Source organism: Centropristis striata, chromosome 13 (assembly GCF_030273125.1).
Source record: "Centropristis striata isolate RG_2023a ecotype Rhode Island chromosome 13, C.striata_1.0, whole genome shotgun sequence".
Lineage (NCBI taxonomy): Eukaryota > Metazoa > Chordata > Actinopteri > Perciformes > Serranidae > Centropristis > Centropristis striata.
In genome coordinates, this window is record NC_081529.1 from 19,765,417 (window position 1) to 19,786,384 (window position 20,968).

The 20,968-nt window shown below is 40.0% G+C and overlaps 2 protein-coding genes across 2 annotated transcripts; both read left to right on the forward strand.

The window, feature by feature from the left end:
- Positions 1–14,000: 14,000 nt before the first annotated feature.
- On the forward strand, positions 14,001–14,633 carry LOC131982689 (phosphoinositide-interacting protein-like). Its single transcript, XM_059347245.1, has one exon. It carries the CDS (start codon positions 14,001–14,003, stop codon positions 14,406–14,408), a length of 408 nt encoding a protein of 135 aa, XP_059203228.1. The 3' UTR covers positions 14,409–14,633.
- A 2,320-nt stretch (positions 14,634–16,953) lies between these two features.
- On the forward strand, positions 16,954–20,768 carry LOC131983381 (transmembrane protein 238-like). Its single transcript, XM_059348103.1, has one exon. The coding sequence runs from the start codon at positions 16,954–16,956 to the stop codon at positions 17,449–17,451; it is 498 nt and encodes a 165-aa protein (XP_059204086.1). The 3' UTR covers positions 17,452–20,768.
- Positions 20,769–20,968: the final 200 nt, after the last annotated feature.

The following is a 20,968-nucleotide window of genomic DNA, read 5'->3' on the forward strand; positions in this document are numbered from 1 at the left end:
CACACAGAAGTGAGGAAGCAAACATCAGGGTTTTCTGGGAGTTTTTCTTAAAGTTTCTAACTTTTTCTTTCTCTATTTTTTGTGCCTAATCACTAAATGATCCGTGGTGAGTTTGTGATGGCCATCACCTACCAAGAGAATCCATAAATTATCTCTCCTTGTCGACAGAAAATGAGCTTTCACGCACTTAAAAACTGATGTGATCTGAGGTGACATGTTGAAAATCTGATGTTCACAGCACAGGTTCACGTCTGCTACCATTCCCTCTTATTTATTGCACACAATTTCCAGGTATATCCACTATATTAGGGGCACTGAATGTACAAAATCTAGTTACAATTTAAATTTGATATATATATATTTTAATAAATTAGCTCACTTTCCTCACATTTTGCAATTTTTCATCACATTTGAGACAGAAATTATTGTCAAAAAATGTGTATATGTAATTGTTATCAATATCTTTATATGTAATAAATAAATAAATGTTCAATGTTCAACTTAACCCTTTACCCCAATTTAAATATAAAAAAATATGCAAATTCTCCTTAAAAACATATGGAAAACAACTGTCTAAAACATGAGGAAATTACTAAATATTGAAAACATCAGCTAGAAAATTATCACCAAGTTTTTACATTTGGTGCCCCATTCTCATACTCTTCTATACAAACTGGAAAACCTTCACATGGACTCTAAGGTGACTCACTCCGGTTCACTGAGGTCACCTTCATTGATTCCTGTCCTGACCTGTGACGTCTCGTCCTTGGATTTTATCTCTGACAGCTGATTGATGTGGGTTAGTTATTGTTCCTTCAACTGCTTTGTCTACTTTGTCTTAGTCAGCCGTCAATCTGAAATACCTTCTACCTCTTCCTAAACTCCTCCATTCATTTGGATTCCCATAACAGTGAAATTTGTAAACTTATCTTTCTTGCTCTGTCAAAAATATGTTAAAATACTACATTAAAATATGCTAATTGATATGGTACATGCTGTGAAAACATTCTAAGTCCTATAATTACATAATTTTTACCTTTTTTATCTATTTGATAAAAGAAGAAGAAATTATCAAAGAATAGAAAATAAACAAGATAGAGGCTCAGTTGAACTTAATAATGAATGCTTTGGTCAACAAAAACAAACTTGTTAGGACCACATACTACTTACAGACATAATTTGGAGTATTTTTTTTTTTTTTACCAAGAACCAATATTTATGCTCTTTTTAGCTCTGTTTTTGGTTTCTACTAACTCCTGAGACATTCAGTGGCTTGTTAAAGCCTTTTTGTCTACAACATCTGTCTCAAATGTCACAAGCTGTGACAGAAAATGACTCTCATAGCAGTGGGAACCCTCATGTCATCATACCTAAATTACATAATGAAACAACATATATGACGGGGTTTTTAAAAATACGTAATTGTGAAACAAAACTAGATGGTTAGGGTTAGGAAACGATGGTGGTTTGGAATAATATTACTTCATAATGTAGTTCAATTGGTGACTTTGTGCGTCATTATGCATGTTAGTTAAAGTTGTTGGCTTTTTAAAAACGTTGACTTTGGAAGCATCCACCCCAACCTCCTCCATACATGGACTTTGTCACTCTTTAGTCGTCCTTCCTCCTATGCCCCAGTCATACCACCACTGGAGGTAGCCACTATAAACATAAATACCATATTTCCTCAATTTAAAGCCGGGCCCCTGTTAATGACCGGCCTCATTTAGTAACCGGGTGTAAAAACTCTTTTTAGTAAATAAAAGCCGGCCTCTTTTATAAGCCGGGTGTCTTACGGTGTTATGTCCAAGTCTGTCTAGACATTTTAAGTCCTGCTTCAAATGAACATTCAGCGTGCTGTTCATTATTTGTTTACATCCGAGTACTTCCAATATGGCTGACACCCGGGTAACTGGCTACAATGCGCTGTGTAAAACACTCTAAAAAGTGCCGGTCAGAGCTGCTCTGATTTTCTTTTTTTAATAAAAGCCTCCTTCAAATAATAGCATGCCCCTATTATTAGCCGGGTCCCAAACAGATTTTTTATTAATAGAAATCCTGGCTACTATTTGAGGAAATAAGGTATGGGTCATAATATAGGGCTTGCACAGATATTTTGGGTGAAGGTGGTCTGACGGAAACTGTAAAGCTGCCTTTTATATTAATAAGTATATTTTGTTTGTTTGGTGTGTATGACTGCACTTTTGATTGGGTTGGTGTACAAGCATGACTTGTAAGATATAGCTTTATAATAAACATGTACACTGTTCTGCTGCAACAACAACCTTTTGTGCTCCAATAGGCACAAAGTGTCTGAACTGTAGGAATATTTGAAATAAAACTTCCATGAAAAAGCTGTTTGAGATCACTGCTGTGTTACATCAGTTGAAGTCAAGTAGCAAAACACACTTTTTTCCAAGTGTTACCTTAATGCAGATCATTCTAAGACTTCAACCTCAAGTAAGATTCTTATATATTATATATTTTGCAGTTTGCATGTTTTAAGCTCTTGTGCAGAGCAACAACACAATCTATACTGTACTTAAACATTGTTCAGGCTGTATATATTAACAGAAGGAGCGGAAAGACTCTTTCACACAGCCACATTAAAGGCTAATTCACCTTAAGTACACACACTCCACACAGGCTTTTGTATATTTCTGGCCAGGGCTCTAAGTGCATATAACAAGACTTTTACACGTAGAGCAGTGCCCGTCTTCCATACATAAAACGCCGCTGATGCTCTTTGATGAAACTTGTATGGAGGTTCAGTTTGAAAGCCTGAATGGTAGCACAGAGGCTGGTATTCTTCGAAAGTCGAGAGGTTTTTTATGATCCGGTGATCTGCTGGCTGCAGACGGCCAAATATGTAAAAATCAATCTGTCTGACATCAAAAACAAAAATAGAAAAAGGTGTTAACATCTTAAACTACACATGGCATTAATAAAAGTTTTTTTCTGCTCAAAAGGCTGTTGGTCCTCTCTTTCTTCTAACATCCAAAATGGACCAAACACATGAGTCATCACAGAGTCATTATTAGATAACGCTTCAGAAAAATCATCAAATTATTCACTTCAAGTGTGAAAATCGCCCTTTGATTGTATCCTTCCGGCCAGTGAGAGGCAGAGTCCTGATGATTCTGGCTGCTTTCTCACCTGGAGCACCGTGTTCATGCTGACACCTGAAGGTCACCTGCCCCCACTTTTACCTTTAAAGAGGCCGTTTGAAATGCCTGTTATTTCTCAAATCTCTTCTCTTGGCTGAATACTGGAGCTTCCTTTTTAGGGGGTTGCATTAAGATTCATGTCTCGCCGCACCCAGTCAGTATTTTTAAGATAAAACATAATCCATTGGGGAAAATAGAGGTAAATGTTAATGCATGTTTAGTAGTTCAGTGTTGGCAATGCTGCAGTTTACATCATTGCACCTTTCACCCCTTTTTAACCAAGGCAGTTCCAGGGATGGTTCAGAGCCTAAACCTGAACCTAGGCTAGGTTTGCATTGTTCGAGAAGGGGTATAAGAGACCACAGGTGATTGCACGATTTATGTTTGAGTTTTTTCTAAAAACGCATGAAGCTAGAAGGGCACTCTGAAAGCACCAAAGTGTGCAATATTAGCTTGACCTATAGAATAAGAGGAATTTTCTACTTTGGTCGACTTTGTGTTCTCTCTGTGGCTAAATGTACCAAAAAAGTGTGTTTAAGGAGTCTGAATGTGTGTATTTATCTTGGTTGTTGCACTTAAGTATGAGATGTTTTCTTGCTGTGTGTGAGCTCCTGACAATATAAAGACCGAGTGACAATCAGCTGCAATTAAACACCACATTCAGCCAGTTAACAAGACTGCATGAGATGAAGAGAAGCAGGGGAAAGAAAGAAAATGTGTTGTACCAGTCGTGGATACTCGCAAAGCCATGAGCAACAACTGTAAATAGACGATGTAGTCTGCAATTGTTGTTGGAGAAGCAAACCGGTTCTGAGAAACTAGCACCAGCACTAGAAATAGGTTTGCATTGGTCGAAAAGGGGTATAAACACCACAAGTGGTTGCACGATTTAAGGTTGTTTTTTTTAAATGAATGTAGCTAGAAGGTGAAATAATCTGTTTCCTGTCTCTGTTGTCTGTCTCTGTGCATGAGGGTCACTATCTGTATCAAAGGTCACTGTCTATGCATGTGTAATTCACTAACCTTGTCTGTGCTATCTCTCTCTATGCAATTATGGATTAATCATGCAATATGCTTTTGATACAATGATTATGTTTGTGTGTTAATATTGGTTTAGAAACTGATTACTTTAAATACATGCATCCCAACTGCTTAAATGTTTTATTCTATTACTATTATTATACTGTGATTCTATTATCACACAAAAATATATTGTATGTTTCATATTTAATGTTTTATATTTTGTCTGCACATTGCAAACATCTTTGTCTCCAATTATATCTCTGTAAGACATAACAAGGCTGAGAACTTTGACGTCCCCTGCTCATCATTCCCCATCAAACGATCTGAGCAGAGAAATAGGTGAGAGGATTTATTTTTGGAGTCAGATAATTTTATTTTAAAGGTTTCCTCAATGCATTTCTCTAACAAAGGGCAGCCGGAGAGCCCAATATCATGATGTAGACAATGTTCTGCCTTGAGGGGGCATTCAAGTGACTTTTTTCCAATAGGGATGTTGTTTTATTTTTTATTTCCACAGCACATGGATGCAGAACACATGCCCAATTTTGCAATTTTAAGAATGAGAATGAAAAATGATTATAAATGTGTATCTGATCCAAAGCTTAATGGGTTCTTTTTTGGCCCATGCTACACCTTTTCATCAAGTTTCATGAAGATCTGGCCAGAAGTTTTGCCACATTCCTGCTGCAAAAACAGAGCCAAAAACATTACCTTCTTGGCAGAGGTAATAAGAGTGAGATGAGAAGATAGATACTACTTTCATCTTTCATCTGTATGTTAAATGTGAAGCCAAAGCTCTCCTTGCAAGGATGAATTAAACCTGGTCACATGCATCCTCGTGGTCAGTGTTCATGTGTTGGATGTTTTGCTGCATCTGTTTCCAACAGGACGTCAGGAATTGTGGGGTCGTTTTTTAGCTGAAACCTTGAGTGTTGGATTCTCGTTTGTTGCACAGGATTGCATTTCATTGGAATCGTACCCTGTATAATGTCATTTCACAAACAAAATTGATTGTTTTGATTGATGGATGTCAACTCTGCTAATGACAGGCTTTATATATAATGACACAGGTATCCTGTGTGTAGGTATTTAGTGTGCTCATAGGTGAAGCGAAAACAACCCGAACAGATTCATACAATCCAATAAAAACAGGTATGAAAAGACCTAAAGTGCAATTTCTGATCATCCGGTGGACTTCTCTGAAGACGATGATGAGTCATTTTTCTTTGATGGCAGATTATATTTATTCCAACCACAATACAAAGATGAGGAGCCACATTAAATGAAGGAGAAAAGAAGAAGATCAGAGGCAGAGATTTCCTGATGTACAATGTTTTGACAGAGTCATTTCCCAAATCTGTATCATGGAGGAGTCCAGTGCAATATTAGCTTGACCCGGAGAATAAGGAGAATTTCCTGTAATTTGGGAGACGAAGTCGACTTTGTATTCTCTCGGTGACTAAATGAGTGAAAAAGTGTGTTTTAGGATGATGAATGTGTGTATTCATCTGGGTTATTGTATATGAGTGTGAGGGGTTTTCTTACTGACAATATGAAGACTGAGTGACAATCAGCTGCAATTAACCATCACATTCAGCCAGTTAGCAGAGTGTATGAGACGAAGAAAAGCAGGGGGGGAAAAAGAAAATGTGTTGAACCAGCCATGTTTTGATGCCAATGTAGGCTCGCAAAGCCAAGAGCAACATTTGTAGAGAGATGATCTAGTTGTTGTTAGGAACATAAATAGTGACGTAATGAGTCTCAGGCCTGTGGAGAAGCAAACAGGTTCTGAGAAACCAGCACCAGCCCTAGAAATAGGTTGCATTGGTCTAAAACAGGTATTAGACACCACAGGTGATTGCACGATTTATGTTTGAGTTTTTTCTAAAAAAAAAAAAAAAAAAGAAGGACATTTGGAGAGCCTCCAATGAGGCTTCCAATATTAGCCTGACCTATAGAATAAGAAGAATTTCCCTTAATTTGGGGGATAAAGTCGACTTTGTGTTCTCTCTGTGACTAAATGTGTGTATTTATCTTGATTGTTGAACATAAGTGTGAGGTGTTTTCTTACTATGTGTGAGCTCCTGACAATATGAAACCTGAGTGATAATCATTTGCAACTAAACCTCAAATTCAGCCAGTTAGCAGAGTGTATGAGACAAAGAAAACAGGTTCTGAGAATGTTCGCAAGTTGAACCAACTGCAAACTGTCCTGACCCGGCTCAAAGGAGATGACAAAAATGGGAGAGACGCGGTGCACAGCAGATATAAAAATAGATTAATTTAAATAAAGTAATACAACCTAAAGTAACACAAGCATAAGGTGTGTATGTCAGTGGTTTCAGTCATGTAAATGTGGGTGTATTGGTCATGTAAGGTATGTTGTGAAGTGGAAATGAATGGAACGCCAAAGGGACCAAAAAAGGTGCGGACGCTGGCGAGGGAAGCTAGAGAGAGCGAGCTGACAGCCAGCAGTCCTTTTTATCGAGCTGGATAGGTGCTCCAGATCAGGTTGATGGCACCAGCTGATCACCTTGGAAGAATAGTTACGTAGTTACGTCACCAGAGTGAAAGAATAGGCGGAGCCGTCACAGAACCAGCACTAGAAATATGGTCACATAGACAAGGTGATGATAAGGGGTATTGGACAGCACAGGTGATTGCACAATTTATGATTGAGTTCTTACTTACCATGCATGTAGCTAGAAGGGCAGCTCGAGGGCGCAGACTTCTCGTATTTTGTGGGAAACAGTCAACTTTGTTTTCTCTTTGTAGCAAAATGAGTGAAAAAGTGTGTTTTAGAATGATGAATGTGTGTATTAATCTTGGTTTTCTTACTGTGTCTGAGCTCCTGACAATATGAAGACTCAGTGACAATCAGCTGCAATTAAATCACACATTCTGCCAGTTAGCAGACGGAGAAAATCAGGGGGAAAAAATAAAACGCTTTTCCCAAAATCCAAGAACATCAGGGCAACATTTGGCTGTGTGTCCTCTGTTCAGTTTCAGTGTGTCAACATTCCCACCTTGACAAAAACCCAGCAGTAATCCCAGACAGTGAGCTGTCAGATCAACAGGAGTGTGGCACACTTTGTTTTCCCGCTCTGATAATTGGGCAAATAACAAACGTGTCAGAAAAGAGATGTGTGCTGAGCTATTGATCTGTTTATACTGTCCACATCTTCTGCTTTCCCACAGCATCTATTAGCGCTTCTTGCCCCTCTCTCTCTCTCTCTCTCTCTCTCTCTCTCTGCTGCCTTTGACGTGCCGGAGCAGGAGATGGAGCGCTGTGCAGGCCATTGACGTCACACGAAACCCAAGGTCCATCATTAGTGGACCACAGATACCTTTTCCTCCACTGAAAACATGTATAAAATGCTCTATTTTTACTTCACTGTGCTGAATACACTACACGTCCATGTATATTAACACAATCGGATGTTGTGATCATCAAAGCAGGGATATGCATGTGGTGAAAAAAACATAACGTCACTTTCCTCCCTGAAAAAAACATCTGAACAGCTTCAGCACATGTTTGATTCATTTGGAGAGAAGAAATGTTTCACCCCGACATGTCACTGACCTAGATATGTTCAAATCTCCTCATGCTTCATGATAGTGTGCAACATTATTTATCCAAAAGCTGTTTAACGTGCACAGAACACATCTGTCCTCTGCACTTTAGTAATTTAGCACGAGAGGGAAACAAAGTGTCGGCGAAATTGATGCCTTTGTTTTTTTGTGTAACCTTCCTAATTGGTTTATTACTTAATAGACAGTGTGCTAATATTTCCTGAAGGACACAAACACGACACTGCAGACATGCTGACATTATACGTTTCGATGCTCAGACTCCACATTTTTTGTCATGAATACAGATGCAAAAAAACTCACTTGCAGCAAGACTTTATTCGTCCCCACTGGCTGCTGTCTGCAGCTGGAACAACCTGTCTGACTGAAACGAGCTGCCCTTTATGCCCACGTCTGTTTGTTATGATTGTTGCTTGATCCTCAGAGAAACAATAAGAAGACCATGTACTCAATGCTGATAATAATATATCATTATACCTGTCTGACCCACCTTTCTGCCACTCTTAAGTTATTACAGATGCTGAGCGATTCTGCAACACAATTAGAATTAATCAGAAAAACAAGCAGATTTTGTGATTATTCTGAAAGGTTGAAAATCTGTGTGCATAAACAGAGTCAACATCAGCAGGAAGTTCGCCTCAGTGTCGATGTGACTACTAAACTAAGGCAGCCGTTTAACTTTGTGTTGGTGCACAGAGCCAGAAGGAAGAGTTAAATTTGGGCAACGCTGGAGAGGTAAATGTGCTGCAAAAATCTTTCTTTTTTGCCTTGAAAAAAAAATACATTTATTTCATTGCCACTGTTTTTCTGGCCACTGCCTTAGTTTTGTGTCCAAATAAAGAGAATAAGAGCAGAACAGACATTCCCATTCAAACGAACATAAAAGGATGATCAGAGCAGCAGACGTTTTTGTACCGTGACCATCGTAGCTGGTTAACATCTGAAAAAAACTGACTCAGATCACATACTGACTGAGGTTGTGCAGTAACATCTAAACAAGCAGTGGAATAGCATGAAGCATGTACAGCAAAATTTAACAACTTTATGCTTCCACAAATTGTTGTCACATAGGAAAGCATGTTGCTTTCACCAGATGGGCGAAAAAACTTTGCTCCAGTTTTGGACATGTGCATCACTTTCTGCTTCTTGTGCATGCATAGTGACTTTTCAAAATAAACTTCTTTAGGCAATATAACTACTTGACTAAGGTTGGTGTAAAAGAAAAGGATTGGGCTTAAAAACAGCTACTTCTGCACTTAACTGTTGGATGCCGTTACACAAAGTGACTCCAAATAACCATGACTCTTGTTTCCACACAGGAGGCCATCTTTAACTCCAAGAGTATAATCTTCATATACATATGCATATATTACATTACAGTCAACAGTCGTGTTTCCATCAATGAATTTCTCTGCACATTTTGAAGATTTGCATGAGAAAAGCTTGATGGAAACACCAAAAATCAATAAAACTTTCGAAAATGTGCATAAAGGTTTTTACGCTCGTTCGAGATGTTTTTGTCTTTTTCAAGAAAAAAACAGTTTCTGTGAATAATTAGATAAATAAATACATTTTTTCTCTCATGGGTGACCAAAGATGTCCGATTACCAGCCTCTTTTCTATTATCTCTTCCTCTTCTACTGTTTACTGACGGATTAGCCTACAGCAATACATTACACTGTCATCTTATGGCCAAAGTACGTTACTGCAGCTTTGTGTATTCGCTCTAAACCAGCTGATGGAAACGTCCCTAATTTGCATTGTCTTTTAATGCAACATTTCAAGATTTAGGCTCAAAATTCTATTCGATTGAATGGAAAGCTGTGTATGAGCGTGCATACACATGCTGAAGGGTGCTTTGGGCCTCAGTAACACACGCCAAGGGCCGGGACAAAGCATCTGCAGCTTACAAGTTGGGAACAAGGCCGGGCTGGAAAATGAGCCCAACAAAGCTCTCTCTGCCTCTCCTCCCGCCGCTACGATAACTATCGCCGTCTGTCTCCAGAGCTGCCGACGAACCTAACAACCATCCAGACACCATAACAACAATAACCATTTTGTACAAGCCAGATAAACACAGCACACAGCAAAATGTTTGTTTCTGTTACGCTGAACGAACACCTCGGGGGGAAGCTGTGGATAATGTCGACAGACCCTTATATTTGTCTAGTTTTGTTAAGTAAATTAAGGAAGATTCCAGTAAAACACATCAAGTTACGGGAAAAGTGGAAACACCCTCAAAGTACAAACTCAGGACAAACAAACAACACTGAGTAGAGTCAGTATTTCTCCATTTAAAGATGGCTAAAAGAGAATTATGAATATCACATAACTCTGCATTTCCATGGGTGAGAGAACCTTTATGCTACGCTTGTTTGCATGCATTCCCCCCAGGATTACTCAACAAAAAGCTGTAAATATGCAAAGCAAATTAATTAGTTTCCCAAGGTCACCTGTACAGAAAAGGGCTCCATGCGTTAATATGCGATTTGTCTGCAGACGGCTGGATGTCTGCAGATGAGTTGCTGCACGGATTTTATTGATATTTGCTTAGGAGTTAACGAGGCTCTGTGCGAGGCTTCATTTGGCCAAAAAGTATTTCTGTATAATCCACAGCCTCGAAAAACCGCAAGGGTTGGAGTTGTTAGAGCATCTTAGTTCTGGTGGCTTTAACCGGAGGGTGTGCGCGCTGCACCTCAAAGTCCACAGTTCATTTGAATCCAGTGCTAAAGCCCTGCCAAGCCTACAAACTCAGCGTGCTGACTCAAGACGAGGCTTATTAGCTCTAATCCCTGGCAACCCTCTGTGTTTGTGTTATCAAATAGGATTAGACTGATACCTGTATGTCGCTTTACCAATCGGCTCAACTTTTACCTTCATAACGCCAACAAGTCAAATAACCCACCAGTGGTTACATAGTTTCTCTTCGGCTGAAGACAAACATCTGGGAAACATGCAACTACATATCATCTGCACAGAATATTTGCATTTTAAACGGTTTCAATTGCAAATAAATTATTTTTTTAAAGGCTGAATGTATGTTAAAAATGTTCACGATCAACTTTCTTGGTTCGTGGTTGGGTCAGATTGTCAAATATGGAAAACAATATTAGATATCAGCATGAAATTTCCCCAATTGATTTTTAACATTTAGACAATTATTTTTGCTTTCCAAGTTTTCTGAAGTTTAATGTTTAAATGAAGCATTATCAAATTAAATTTGTGCTAATTTGCATTCATTTCCAAAGTAGATATGTGAACACTGGATAAAGTGGGGTTCAAATTTCCTGTTTAATTATGTTGACGTATGAGAGGAAATTTAGGACTTCTCTTTTCATTACTTTTACGATCAACAACCATTTAAAAAAGGTTAACTTTCGCCATGTTTTTAGGTATAAATGTTGCATAAATTGCGCTATAAATGATTAATGTACAGACCCTTTTGTAAAACCTTCGAATATATGTATATAGGAATGAAACTGAGCCAGAAATCTCCATTTTAGTAGCCAAACACACAAACAAAAATATTTTTTCATAAATCGGCCTTCAAAGACATGTATTGTAAAATGTTATACCTTCTAATTGTATAGGGTAAAATTGTTATTATGTTGTTATTATACTATTAACTAGTCTGGATATCACACTAAACTTCCCCAGTTTATTACTTACAATAAGACAGTTATACAATATGCAAAATGAGGCATTCTCATGCAAATTACTGATGAATTTACTGGAAATCTACAGACGCAAATAGACAAAGTGTTGTAAAATAAACACCTCAGTGTGTGTTTTACATGTTATGGAAGGGAAACAGCTCGAAATCTACTCATGGACGAGGCTCATGCTTGTTGAGGCCCTTCAACATGCACACTTTGTTCCACTTAGTGATACAGTTGTTGGGTGTATTCTGGTAGAAAGAAAGTAGTTCCCACATGAAACTGCTCACAACAAGATCTGAGGATTATCTTGAGTAACCAGGTCATCACTCCTGGAAGAGACATTGTTTGTGAAGCTCAAAGAGCCAAAAGAATACAGCTGTAAAACTCAACACAAGAGTGCCATCTCGCTCCATTATGTTTGAGTTACAGAAGACAAGTCCACAGCAGATATCTCCAACACTCTGTAATGACAGGTAAAAGCTAATATGTATTTTTAACTGTGATTTCTGCCAGTAACAGTTCAGGAATTGGTTCAAAATGTAAGAATATTCAATTTATTAACACAAAAAAAGATAGAAAAGCATTGAATCTGAGCTGGAAGATGACTATATTTGGCTTTTCGCATACATTTCTGTCCATCAACTGATCAGTTAATAGACTTCTATTATACAAACCCTTATATCAATCAACCTTTTAGTACATGCACCATGTTTAAAGGCACATATCTCTTGTCTAATCGTGATTAAACACACAGTTATACGGAGGTCTGCAGCTCTGGCTCATCTCTCAGCAGCTTTACTCAGCAGTGTGAAATACCCTCAGATGACTATGATCAAGTGAACGGGATACAACCCACTTAAATGGACCATTAAGGAGAATTAGGCACATCATAATCTCGAGGTACTGTAGCACATTACATGGAATGGTTAATTAATTTCTCACATGTGGCTGCAAAATAAAAGACTGTGATGCATAAGGCACGTCAGAGTGAGCTGGAGGTGATTACAAAAACACTGAATTAACCGATTAATTAACTAATCCTGCAACTGCGACTGGATTCAATCATACAGAAAGCAAAGCACATGGCAGCACTGCCCTCTGTTGGATCGGGTGCCTCATTGCATGCATTGACAGGCTCCATCATGTCACTGCTGCACCACAGGATGGTGCATCTTAAACAGCAGTAATTTAATGACTTCATGCAGGAGCTTCAGTGTTTGCTAAGTAAGTACAAGTATCAGCGCTGAAGAGAACGGTTTTTAAAAAGCTGGCCAGCTGCTCTGCAGAGCGTAATCGTGTTAAAGGGTGAGCTCATGTTCGGATCAATGGCGACATACTGACACTTGTGTCTTCCCTAAAGAGCACACAGGGACTCAGATGTCATACCAGGGCTGTTTAATGGAAGCAAGTGTCATGTTGCAGAAACACCCCTACTTATGTTCCCGCTGTGAGCTTTTTGAAGGGGAAAAAAATCCTAAATTTGACAAAAAAAACTCTACCCTGCTATTTTTAAAGGGGTTAATTATGCTACACATTGATCTCATGTTCAGCAGGACAAAACTACAACTTGCAGATAATTGCTGCAGGGTACTTTGGGATCAATACTGTGCCAACATATCAGGGCTGTATTGGAAAGTCTCTGTATGGGTGATTGCTTGCTCCATCAATCCGGCTCTAACAGAGAGCCATTTCCCTGCCGCTGCCCTGCCCTGCTCCTCTTTGTGTGCAAAGAGTACAAGCCAATTGAGGCAGATATTTTTCCCCTCTCATTGTCCGGTTCCCTTTCAGGCTTAAACAACAAAAACCGGAGCTGTTGGTGGAAGTTTGTGAAAGTTAATTCACCAACCAATGGAGACATGAGTGGTTTGGGGTCTGTGGCTAATCCTCTGGGGAGCGGAAGACAAGCTCTTTGCCCTGGATGCAGCATCAGGAGTGACCGCCTGCGATGGTAGATGATGGTAAGGGGATGGTGGTGGTCACAGGAATCTGTGGAGGAGGTGGGGATAGCATAGGAGGGTTTTAGTGTTTAGTGGGGGGGAATCTGTAGCTCTGCATTTTTACTGGTTTCTCTGGTCGCACGGTGGGCGGAAAAAATTTACTCGGCGTCTTGCTTTTTAGATTTCTGGATGTTTTTCTGATGGTTCAGAGGTTTAAACTTGTTGTTCATTCTTCAAAAAATCCAGACAAAGAACACCAGATTTTCCAGGTTTAAAGGTGGGTGTTTGTTGTTTACTTCTATTCGTCTGGTTTGAACAGTTTCCAAGGAGCTAACATGTTTAGCCCTGACTTTATTAGATAGAAAATGTGTTATTCTAACAGGCTAATTTGGAGCAGAATCAACATTTTAACAATTAATAAATGCTATCAGTATGAATAAAGAGGTGGCTTCTTGATCAGTTATCTGCACTCTTGATATGATTTATTAAGAATTTAACTATAATTTAACTATTTTATCCATTAGTGGTGACTTTCTGTATGAGAAATAGAGCCTCAGAGTCACGTCTCCAGTCACAGATTGCTCCTAACGCCACTTTGCCTCCACAGAGTCACCCAGGAGGCCATGCAGGGCAGCCCAGAGAACATCCCCCTGGGAGAGTGCACCCTCTCCCAGTCCCGGGACCAGCTGACGCCCCCGAGCCGCACCGAGAGCACCGTGTTCAGCCTGTCCCGCAGCGAGTCCATCTGGACCACGGAGGCGACCCGCAGCAGGTGTGAGGAGTTCTGGTTCGCCATCCACCTCATGTCCACGGGGGGAAGCTTCCTGGCGTGTGGCATCATCATCAGCGGCCTGTCCTTCGCCGGGCACTGCAAGAGCGTGACCGGCATCCTGGGGCCGGCGCTGCTCTCCATCGGGCTCATGGTGTTCGTAGTGGGCGTGGTCCTCATCCCCATCACCAAGGAGAACAGGAAGCAGTCGAGCATGAAGAAGCCGCTCAGTTACTACAGGCCTCCCATGTTCAACCTGTGATGGACAAGTTCTGAAGACTGTGACTTTTAAGAGCACACTGGATTTGATATTTTCAGCATGGGACTCTTTATGTTTATTTCTACCGGATTGACTAAAACACTAAACGCTTATCTCAGTTTCAAGTGTGCATGGCAACATTAATATCCATGGCTGTGGGGGGAAAAAGAAAGCAGGTGAGAGGACAACAATGTGTTGTATGAAAATGTAATTATTCACACAGAATTTAGCGAGAAGGATACTAGAAAGCAAACTGTCCTCGTGAATATTCATGAGGGAAAAGTGGACAAGGGGGGATTTCCTAATGCTGTGTGGTACAGTATATGCCAATTCATGAATAATTAAAGGTTGTGAGAGCTCATAATTGTCAGTTCCCGGTTTACTGTGTCTTGCTGCATGCACTGAAGTCACTTTGAATCCTAAGGCATATGTAAAGGACAAAAACATTTGACTGAGGTGACCTAAAGCACATTTTCCTACCATTTTAATATTATTAGGCAGGAAGATTTTAATTAACCCCTTCAGAGCCACGCAGTGTCTGACATGAAATATTCATTAGCAGTGAAAGCTCAGCAGTTTGTGTTTAAAGCAGCTATAATCAATATAGAGTTAGTCACATGACTATGACTGTACTCTCATGTTCAAATACGCTTTAGTGGTTGAAATGTTTAAGTTAAGTTAATGAAACATTATTGTGAAATTAGATAAGTTAATAGTTCTAACCAGCTACAACTGGAAAATTCTGCTTTTATATTCATGCATGAACACTTTATACTTTTACTATTGTAAGTGCATTTCCCTGCTTACATAAGCAACATTTTCAACGCAGGAGTCTTACTTGTAACAGATTATTGTTAACGTGTGGTTTTAGTAACTTATTCTCCTTAAGTTACTAAAACCACACGTTAACAATAATCTGCTACAAGTAAGACTCCTGCATTGAAAATGTTGCTTATTTGAGAACTTCCTCACCACTGACCTTTGGTCAGATTAAACAAGATATCTGCATATGTAAATTAGGCCTTTATGATGGATGTTTTTTTTATATATTTTAAGACATTTCATTGCTATGAATCGAGATAATAATCAACATTATTATTCGGCGGCTGTGGCTCAGTTGGTAGAGTCGGTTGGCACCGAAGGGTTGGTGGTTCGATCCCTGACCATTGCAGCCTACATGCCGAAGTATCCTTGCTCAAGTATCCTTGAGCAAGATACTGAACCCCAAATTGCTCCCGATGCTGTGTTCATCGGTGTGTGAATGAATTCCCAATGGTGGCAGGTGGGACCGTTTAGGGTAGCCTCTGCCACCAGTATGAATGTGTGTGTGAAAGGGTGAATGAGCGCAGTCTGTAGTGTAAAGCGCTTTGAGTGGTCGCAAAGCGACTAGAAAAGCGCTATATAAGTGCAGGTCCATTTACCATTTACCATTTACCATAATAATTAAAAATGTGGGGGAAACATTCTGGTTGCAGCCCTGAAACTGCTTTAAAATATATTTTAAAATATATTCAAGTATGCTGACAAGACTTTTACTATATATTTTTTTATTTCAAATTAAAAAAATGTTTGTAAAATCAATGCGTAACACATGACTCCTTTAAAATTAAAATCTATTATTGAGACATTTTACACTGATGCAGTCAAAACATCTAATTCATTGGACAAACACTTTAAAATATAGATACAGGGAGAGTTCATTTGCAAAAACAAAATTTAATACATCAATGAACAAACCAGAAAATTGTGTTAATTTATTCATTTTAGGAAAACATTTTGTCAGATTTGTCATGTCTTGAGTGTATAACAAAAATACCTGATTCAGGAAAATAAAATAAAAAGTTATTATTGAAACAATCCAACACTAGTTTGGTTGATGGTTCATATTCCTTGCACTGTATAGAAAAAATGAAAACGAAAAAAGACTTAGGGTAATAAATCCAAATGAAAATGAATGAAATTTTGCAATTAAACTCTTCAAAAATTAATAAATAAAAATAAAGACACAAATAAAGACAAATTTAAATAGAAATGATGATTTAGCTTCACTATGAGAGAAGAAGGTTGGGGGGGAGGGGGGGGCAAAGAGGTTAAGCTCCAATACACCATGTCCCAAATAATAATAATAATAATAATAATAAATATAAATTCTCAAATATAAAGTGGTGTTTATACTGTATATGTAAATGCATCACATTCAGAAAAGGGCCGAGTCATAATACTGAACTTTGTGTTCCTGATTGTCAATTTGAATGTCAAATGACATGTTAAAACTCGGGCCTCGGGCCTGCATCTTTTGCATGCTGCAAATATTATGTGAACCTTTAGTGCCTGTCGAGTTCCCGAGGAAGCACACACATTAAGCTAACAGCCAGCAGACGCCAGTGTGTGTGTGTGTGTGTGTGTGTGTATTGTGAGCAGGCCTGGGGAAACACCTTGTTTATCTTCAGAGTAGGGGTGGGGCGTGTCTGGACAGGTGCAGAGGGAAGCATCCTCGAGGCCGTTACACTCTCTGTCTGTGTGTCTGCAGCAGCGGGGATGTTGCACCATGGAGCGGCTCAGCTGTAACGTTATAGGAGGATGTGTGCCTTTGTTTCTCGTCGCTGTGCTGTTTGATGTCATCGGCCTGATTCTTCTCTTTATCGGCATATTCGCCAACCTGCGCATCGACGGCCGCTTCTACGGCGACTTCTTGATCTACACGGGCGCCCTGGTGGTCTTCATCAGCCTGTTCTTCTGGCTCATGTGGTACGTGGGCAACGTGCACGTCTCGGAGGACGACGGCCTGCAGAAGAGCAGCAGCATCGTGCAGCTGGCCAGGAAGCTGTCGGAGAGGCTGAGCCAGAAGTTTAGAGGGGACGTAATGCCATGCGTAAAGTACGCGGATGATGAAGACTGCAGTCGGGCGAGCACACCTGCTGCACACAAGGCCAGCAGGGTGACGTGGGGCCGCTCCACAGCCTACCACAATCAGGGCTTTGAGGACTGTGCGGACTCCCCAGATTTGCAGAAGAAAGTGGAGGCAGGACCAGAACAAACCATCTGAACCTGCACCTGGTGGTACCTTAACATACTGGTTAAACATTTCAACTTCCAGGCTGCAGCGGGGACTACAGGATTTTAATGCCAATACTATTATAGTTGTATAGTTGTGTGCCAAAACTATATATATTATGATAGAAATTGTGTTGATATGCAGGTTTGTAGTCAGGATTTTTAAAATACTGAGGTGCAAATGACACTAACTGACATTAAGAAGAAGTTCTCTACATTTTTTTCAGCTGTTTTTATTTTTAAGAACACTCTATCTTGCAGGTCTGAATGTTTCCTGGACCGGATTTGCTACTAATAGTAAAAACTGATAGAGAACCAACTCAGCACTCTCTATTAATCAGTTACAAGTCTCATTGTCAGTGCAACCTTGAAAGTTTTAAGTCAGTCCACAGTGGGCCTGAAGAACACATATTTACTTGTTTAATATGAGGCAGTTGAGGGAATTCAACTTTTCCTCTTAAAGGTATATTATGCAGGATTTTCTATAAGAAAAAAAGACTCCTTTTCCTTTTCAATCACCCGTTATGACCCACTTGTGGTGTCTGTATCTGCAGATGCCCTCTGCATGTGTTTTCTCTTTTCTTTTCATTTTACAATGTTCAGAAGTTTCTAGGCGTTACCCTTTGAGCATGAAGCTACAAAAACAATGCATACAACACAGAGAAAATGTAAATATTGCATTGTGAAAGTCCAAGAAAACTGAGCTTCTTACAAAGTAAGTGAGTCTGGGGGTTTGGGCAGAGAGGAGGGGCCGAGTGTGAATGTTAATTTACAACCACTAAGAGTCAATTCCTGCATAATATACCTTTAAAATTACAACATTTCAAGTCAAGAAACTTTAAGAATTATGGACCTGGGAAAAAGAAACCCAATATGATTTTTGCATCTATTTTTATCCATCTAACGCTCCACTTGTATTTCATGTGTATCTTATTTCCAAACATCAAGGTCTAATTGACATTTCAAAGCTTTTCCACACTGCCAGACTCAGATAACTGAAGTGGGCGACTACCTGAGGCCCCAGAGTGTCCAGTTTCAATTAGTTTATAGCAATTTAATTAAGTGCAAATGTGTTAGTTAATATAGTGAAGTGCAATATAAACTTTAATGACAGGGACATTAAGGCAACACCTTCATTACTGCTTAAACTTAAGGGCCTTAAGGGTTTATTTCAAAGTGGTTTCAGGTTAATCCTGTTTGAGGACCTTTATTGTTTCAATTTATATTCTGCTGCATTTAACTTATTTTTAAATATGAACCCATGCACGAAAGGATGGGAGAAACATGGGGGCTAACAGCTCTGTTTAATCCAATCCTGCTGCATCCTGGATCCTGAATCTTGGACAAAAGTATATTGATTTATATGGAATTAACAGAATCGTTTGCCTACTCAGAAAGGCTGTTATATCCAGAGAAAAAGGTGAAGTGTTCCTGTCTTGATTATCCTCCTTTATTTCAGCTTTCAATATATTTTTTCAATATTTTGCCACTTGTTCCAAATACATTTCCCAAGTTTTAAATGACAGTAGCTGGTGCCCTTTAATTCGCTGTCAAAGCAACATTGCGACTGGTCAGACTGGTTTGTGGTGTTGTTGAAACAAACTTGACAATCCTCAGAGGATCATGTGTGACCGGACACCCTGTTTATCTCTGTTTAATGCTGTTTATCCACTCAGATGTATGCTGCAGCTCGATACTGATCACCTTTTTGTGATTCATGTGATTGTAGCTTTCAGAGACTGAGCCGCAATTACGGCACACCCTATGCAAATGTCACAGCCCTGTCAGGGTTTGGTTTATTGCTACTGAAGCGGCCTCGAACACATAAAGAGTCACTGTACGTTACAGTAAATAAAACATCATTCAGCTGAGCTGTGTACACCAGGACAGTGAGTCAGAGCAGAGACAAATAGTGGCATCTTGACTTGTCAAACAAGCTGCTCACAGAGAAGTTTCCATTGCGTGTATTTCCTCTTTGTGACAGTCACCTCACAATAGGTGTCATTATTGTCGAGAAGCACAAACTGTGGATGATCAAATATTTAGGGAAGGCTTGACTGCAGTGTATCCACCCTGCAGAGCTGCTCCCAAGTAAATATAAAGGGTGAATTTATTTCCCGGGGTAAATCTCTGAACTCAGTGGGAGCGAAGTCAAGAGGAAGCTTTGAACCATCTGATAAAAGATGCAACACACTGATGCAGCTCCGAATCACTTTGGTGTCATTAGCGGAACAAAAAGATCAGGAGGGGGCCCAATTAATTATAGCGGGCTTATCTCTGTAAACACAAGCTCAATGGCGGCTGATTGCAAAATATATGTGCATAAATCTGTCATGCAGGTTACAGACAATGGGTTGATGTGTCACATTAGTGGCACCAAAGGTGAAAAAACAAGTCAGTCCTGCAGAGGAATGAAGATGAACTGTGGGGCATTCAGCTGCTGTGCAACCTGTTGTTGTGGTTGGATACCAACCAGTCTTCCCACCAAGTCCTGTGCTATGAAAGAAATGTGAGGCGTTGCTGAGAGGGAAATAGAACCATCCAAGCTGCACTTTTCTAGAAAGACTTGCTCTCACTGCTGTCAGACGCTCGCAAGACGTGCACCTGTCCGTCTCCCGAGGCCCGGCCATGGAGGAGAGGAAGTACCCCGCCGTGTTCCTGGGAATCGCTGTGTTTTTGGACGTGGTCGGCCTTTGCCTCTTCTTCATCGGCATCTTTGCACCATTGAGTTTCTGGGACTTTTTCGTGCTGTCTGGACCTGTGCTTATTTTCCTCAGCCTGGTTTTCTGGATATTCTGGTACTTGGGGAACCTCACTGTGTCCGAGGAGGAGCTCAACCTGACCAAGCCGGACATACTTTGACCCCAGTCTGACTGAAGCTGGGCTGAGTCAGCGCCGGCCGACCCGTCCAGAGCTCCTGGATGATGATGGCGAGGAAGGGGACTGGTGGGAGAGATTGAAGCTCTCCCTTGAGGTTTTTGCCTCAGTGAAGGATGTGATAACACCAAATCCGGGCCCAAACCACGGACACATTTGACTAATCCCAGGAGATAAAAAAAACCTCTATTCCACCCTTTGACTTCAGGGTAAAAACAACTTGTCATGTTGTTTATGGACAGCAGAGATTCCTGGACTTGTGGAAAAATGTATTTCTCAGCACTTTTTATTGGGATGCTTTTTAAAATGGCACCATCATGAAGCTGTTGCCTTATTTATGTCATTATTATTGCCACAGATTGTGGGTTGATATCTATATTTTAACATGTACCTGCACATTTGTGTAACCCTGTGAAATAAGCGAGTAAACATGCTTTAAAGTGACTATTGTTGTGTCCTTCTATGAGGCCGCTCCTCCCATCAAAACTTGCCAAACAGGCATAGTGTGTTTTCTGCTCTGGGTTATTTTAGTAAGATCCGCCCAGTGCAGAGTTCAGCAGGAAGAATAAACATCGCTCTCACACAGGCTGAAGCACTGAGGTTATATAGACACAAAGGAGACATGTTTCTTC

Coding starts and splice junctions, on each gene's coding strand:
- LOC131982689 (XM_059347245.1), top strand. CDS start 14,001: ATGCAGGGCAGCCCAGAGAACATCCCCCTGGGAGAGTGCACCCTCTCC.
- LOC131983381 (XM_059348103.1), top strand. CDS start 16,954: ATGGAGCGGCTCAGCTGTAACGTTATAGGAGGATGTGTGCCTTTGTTT.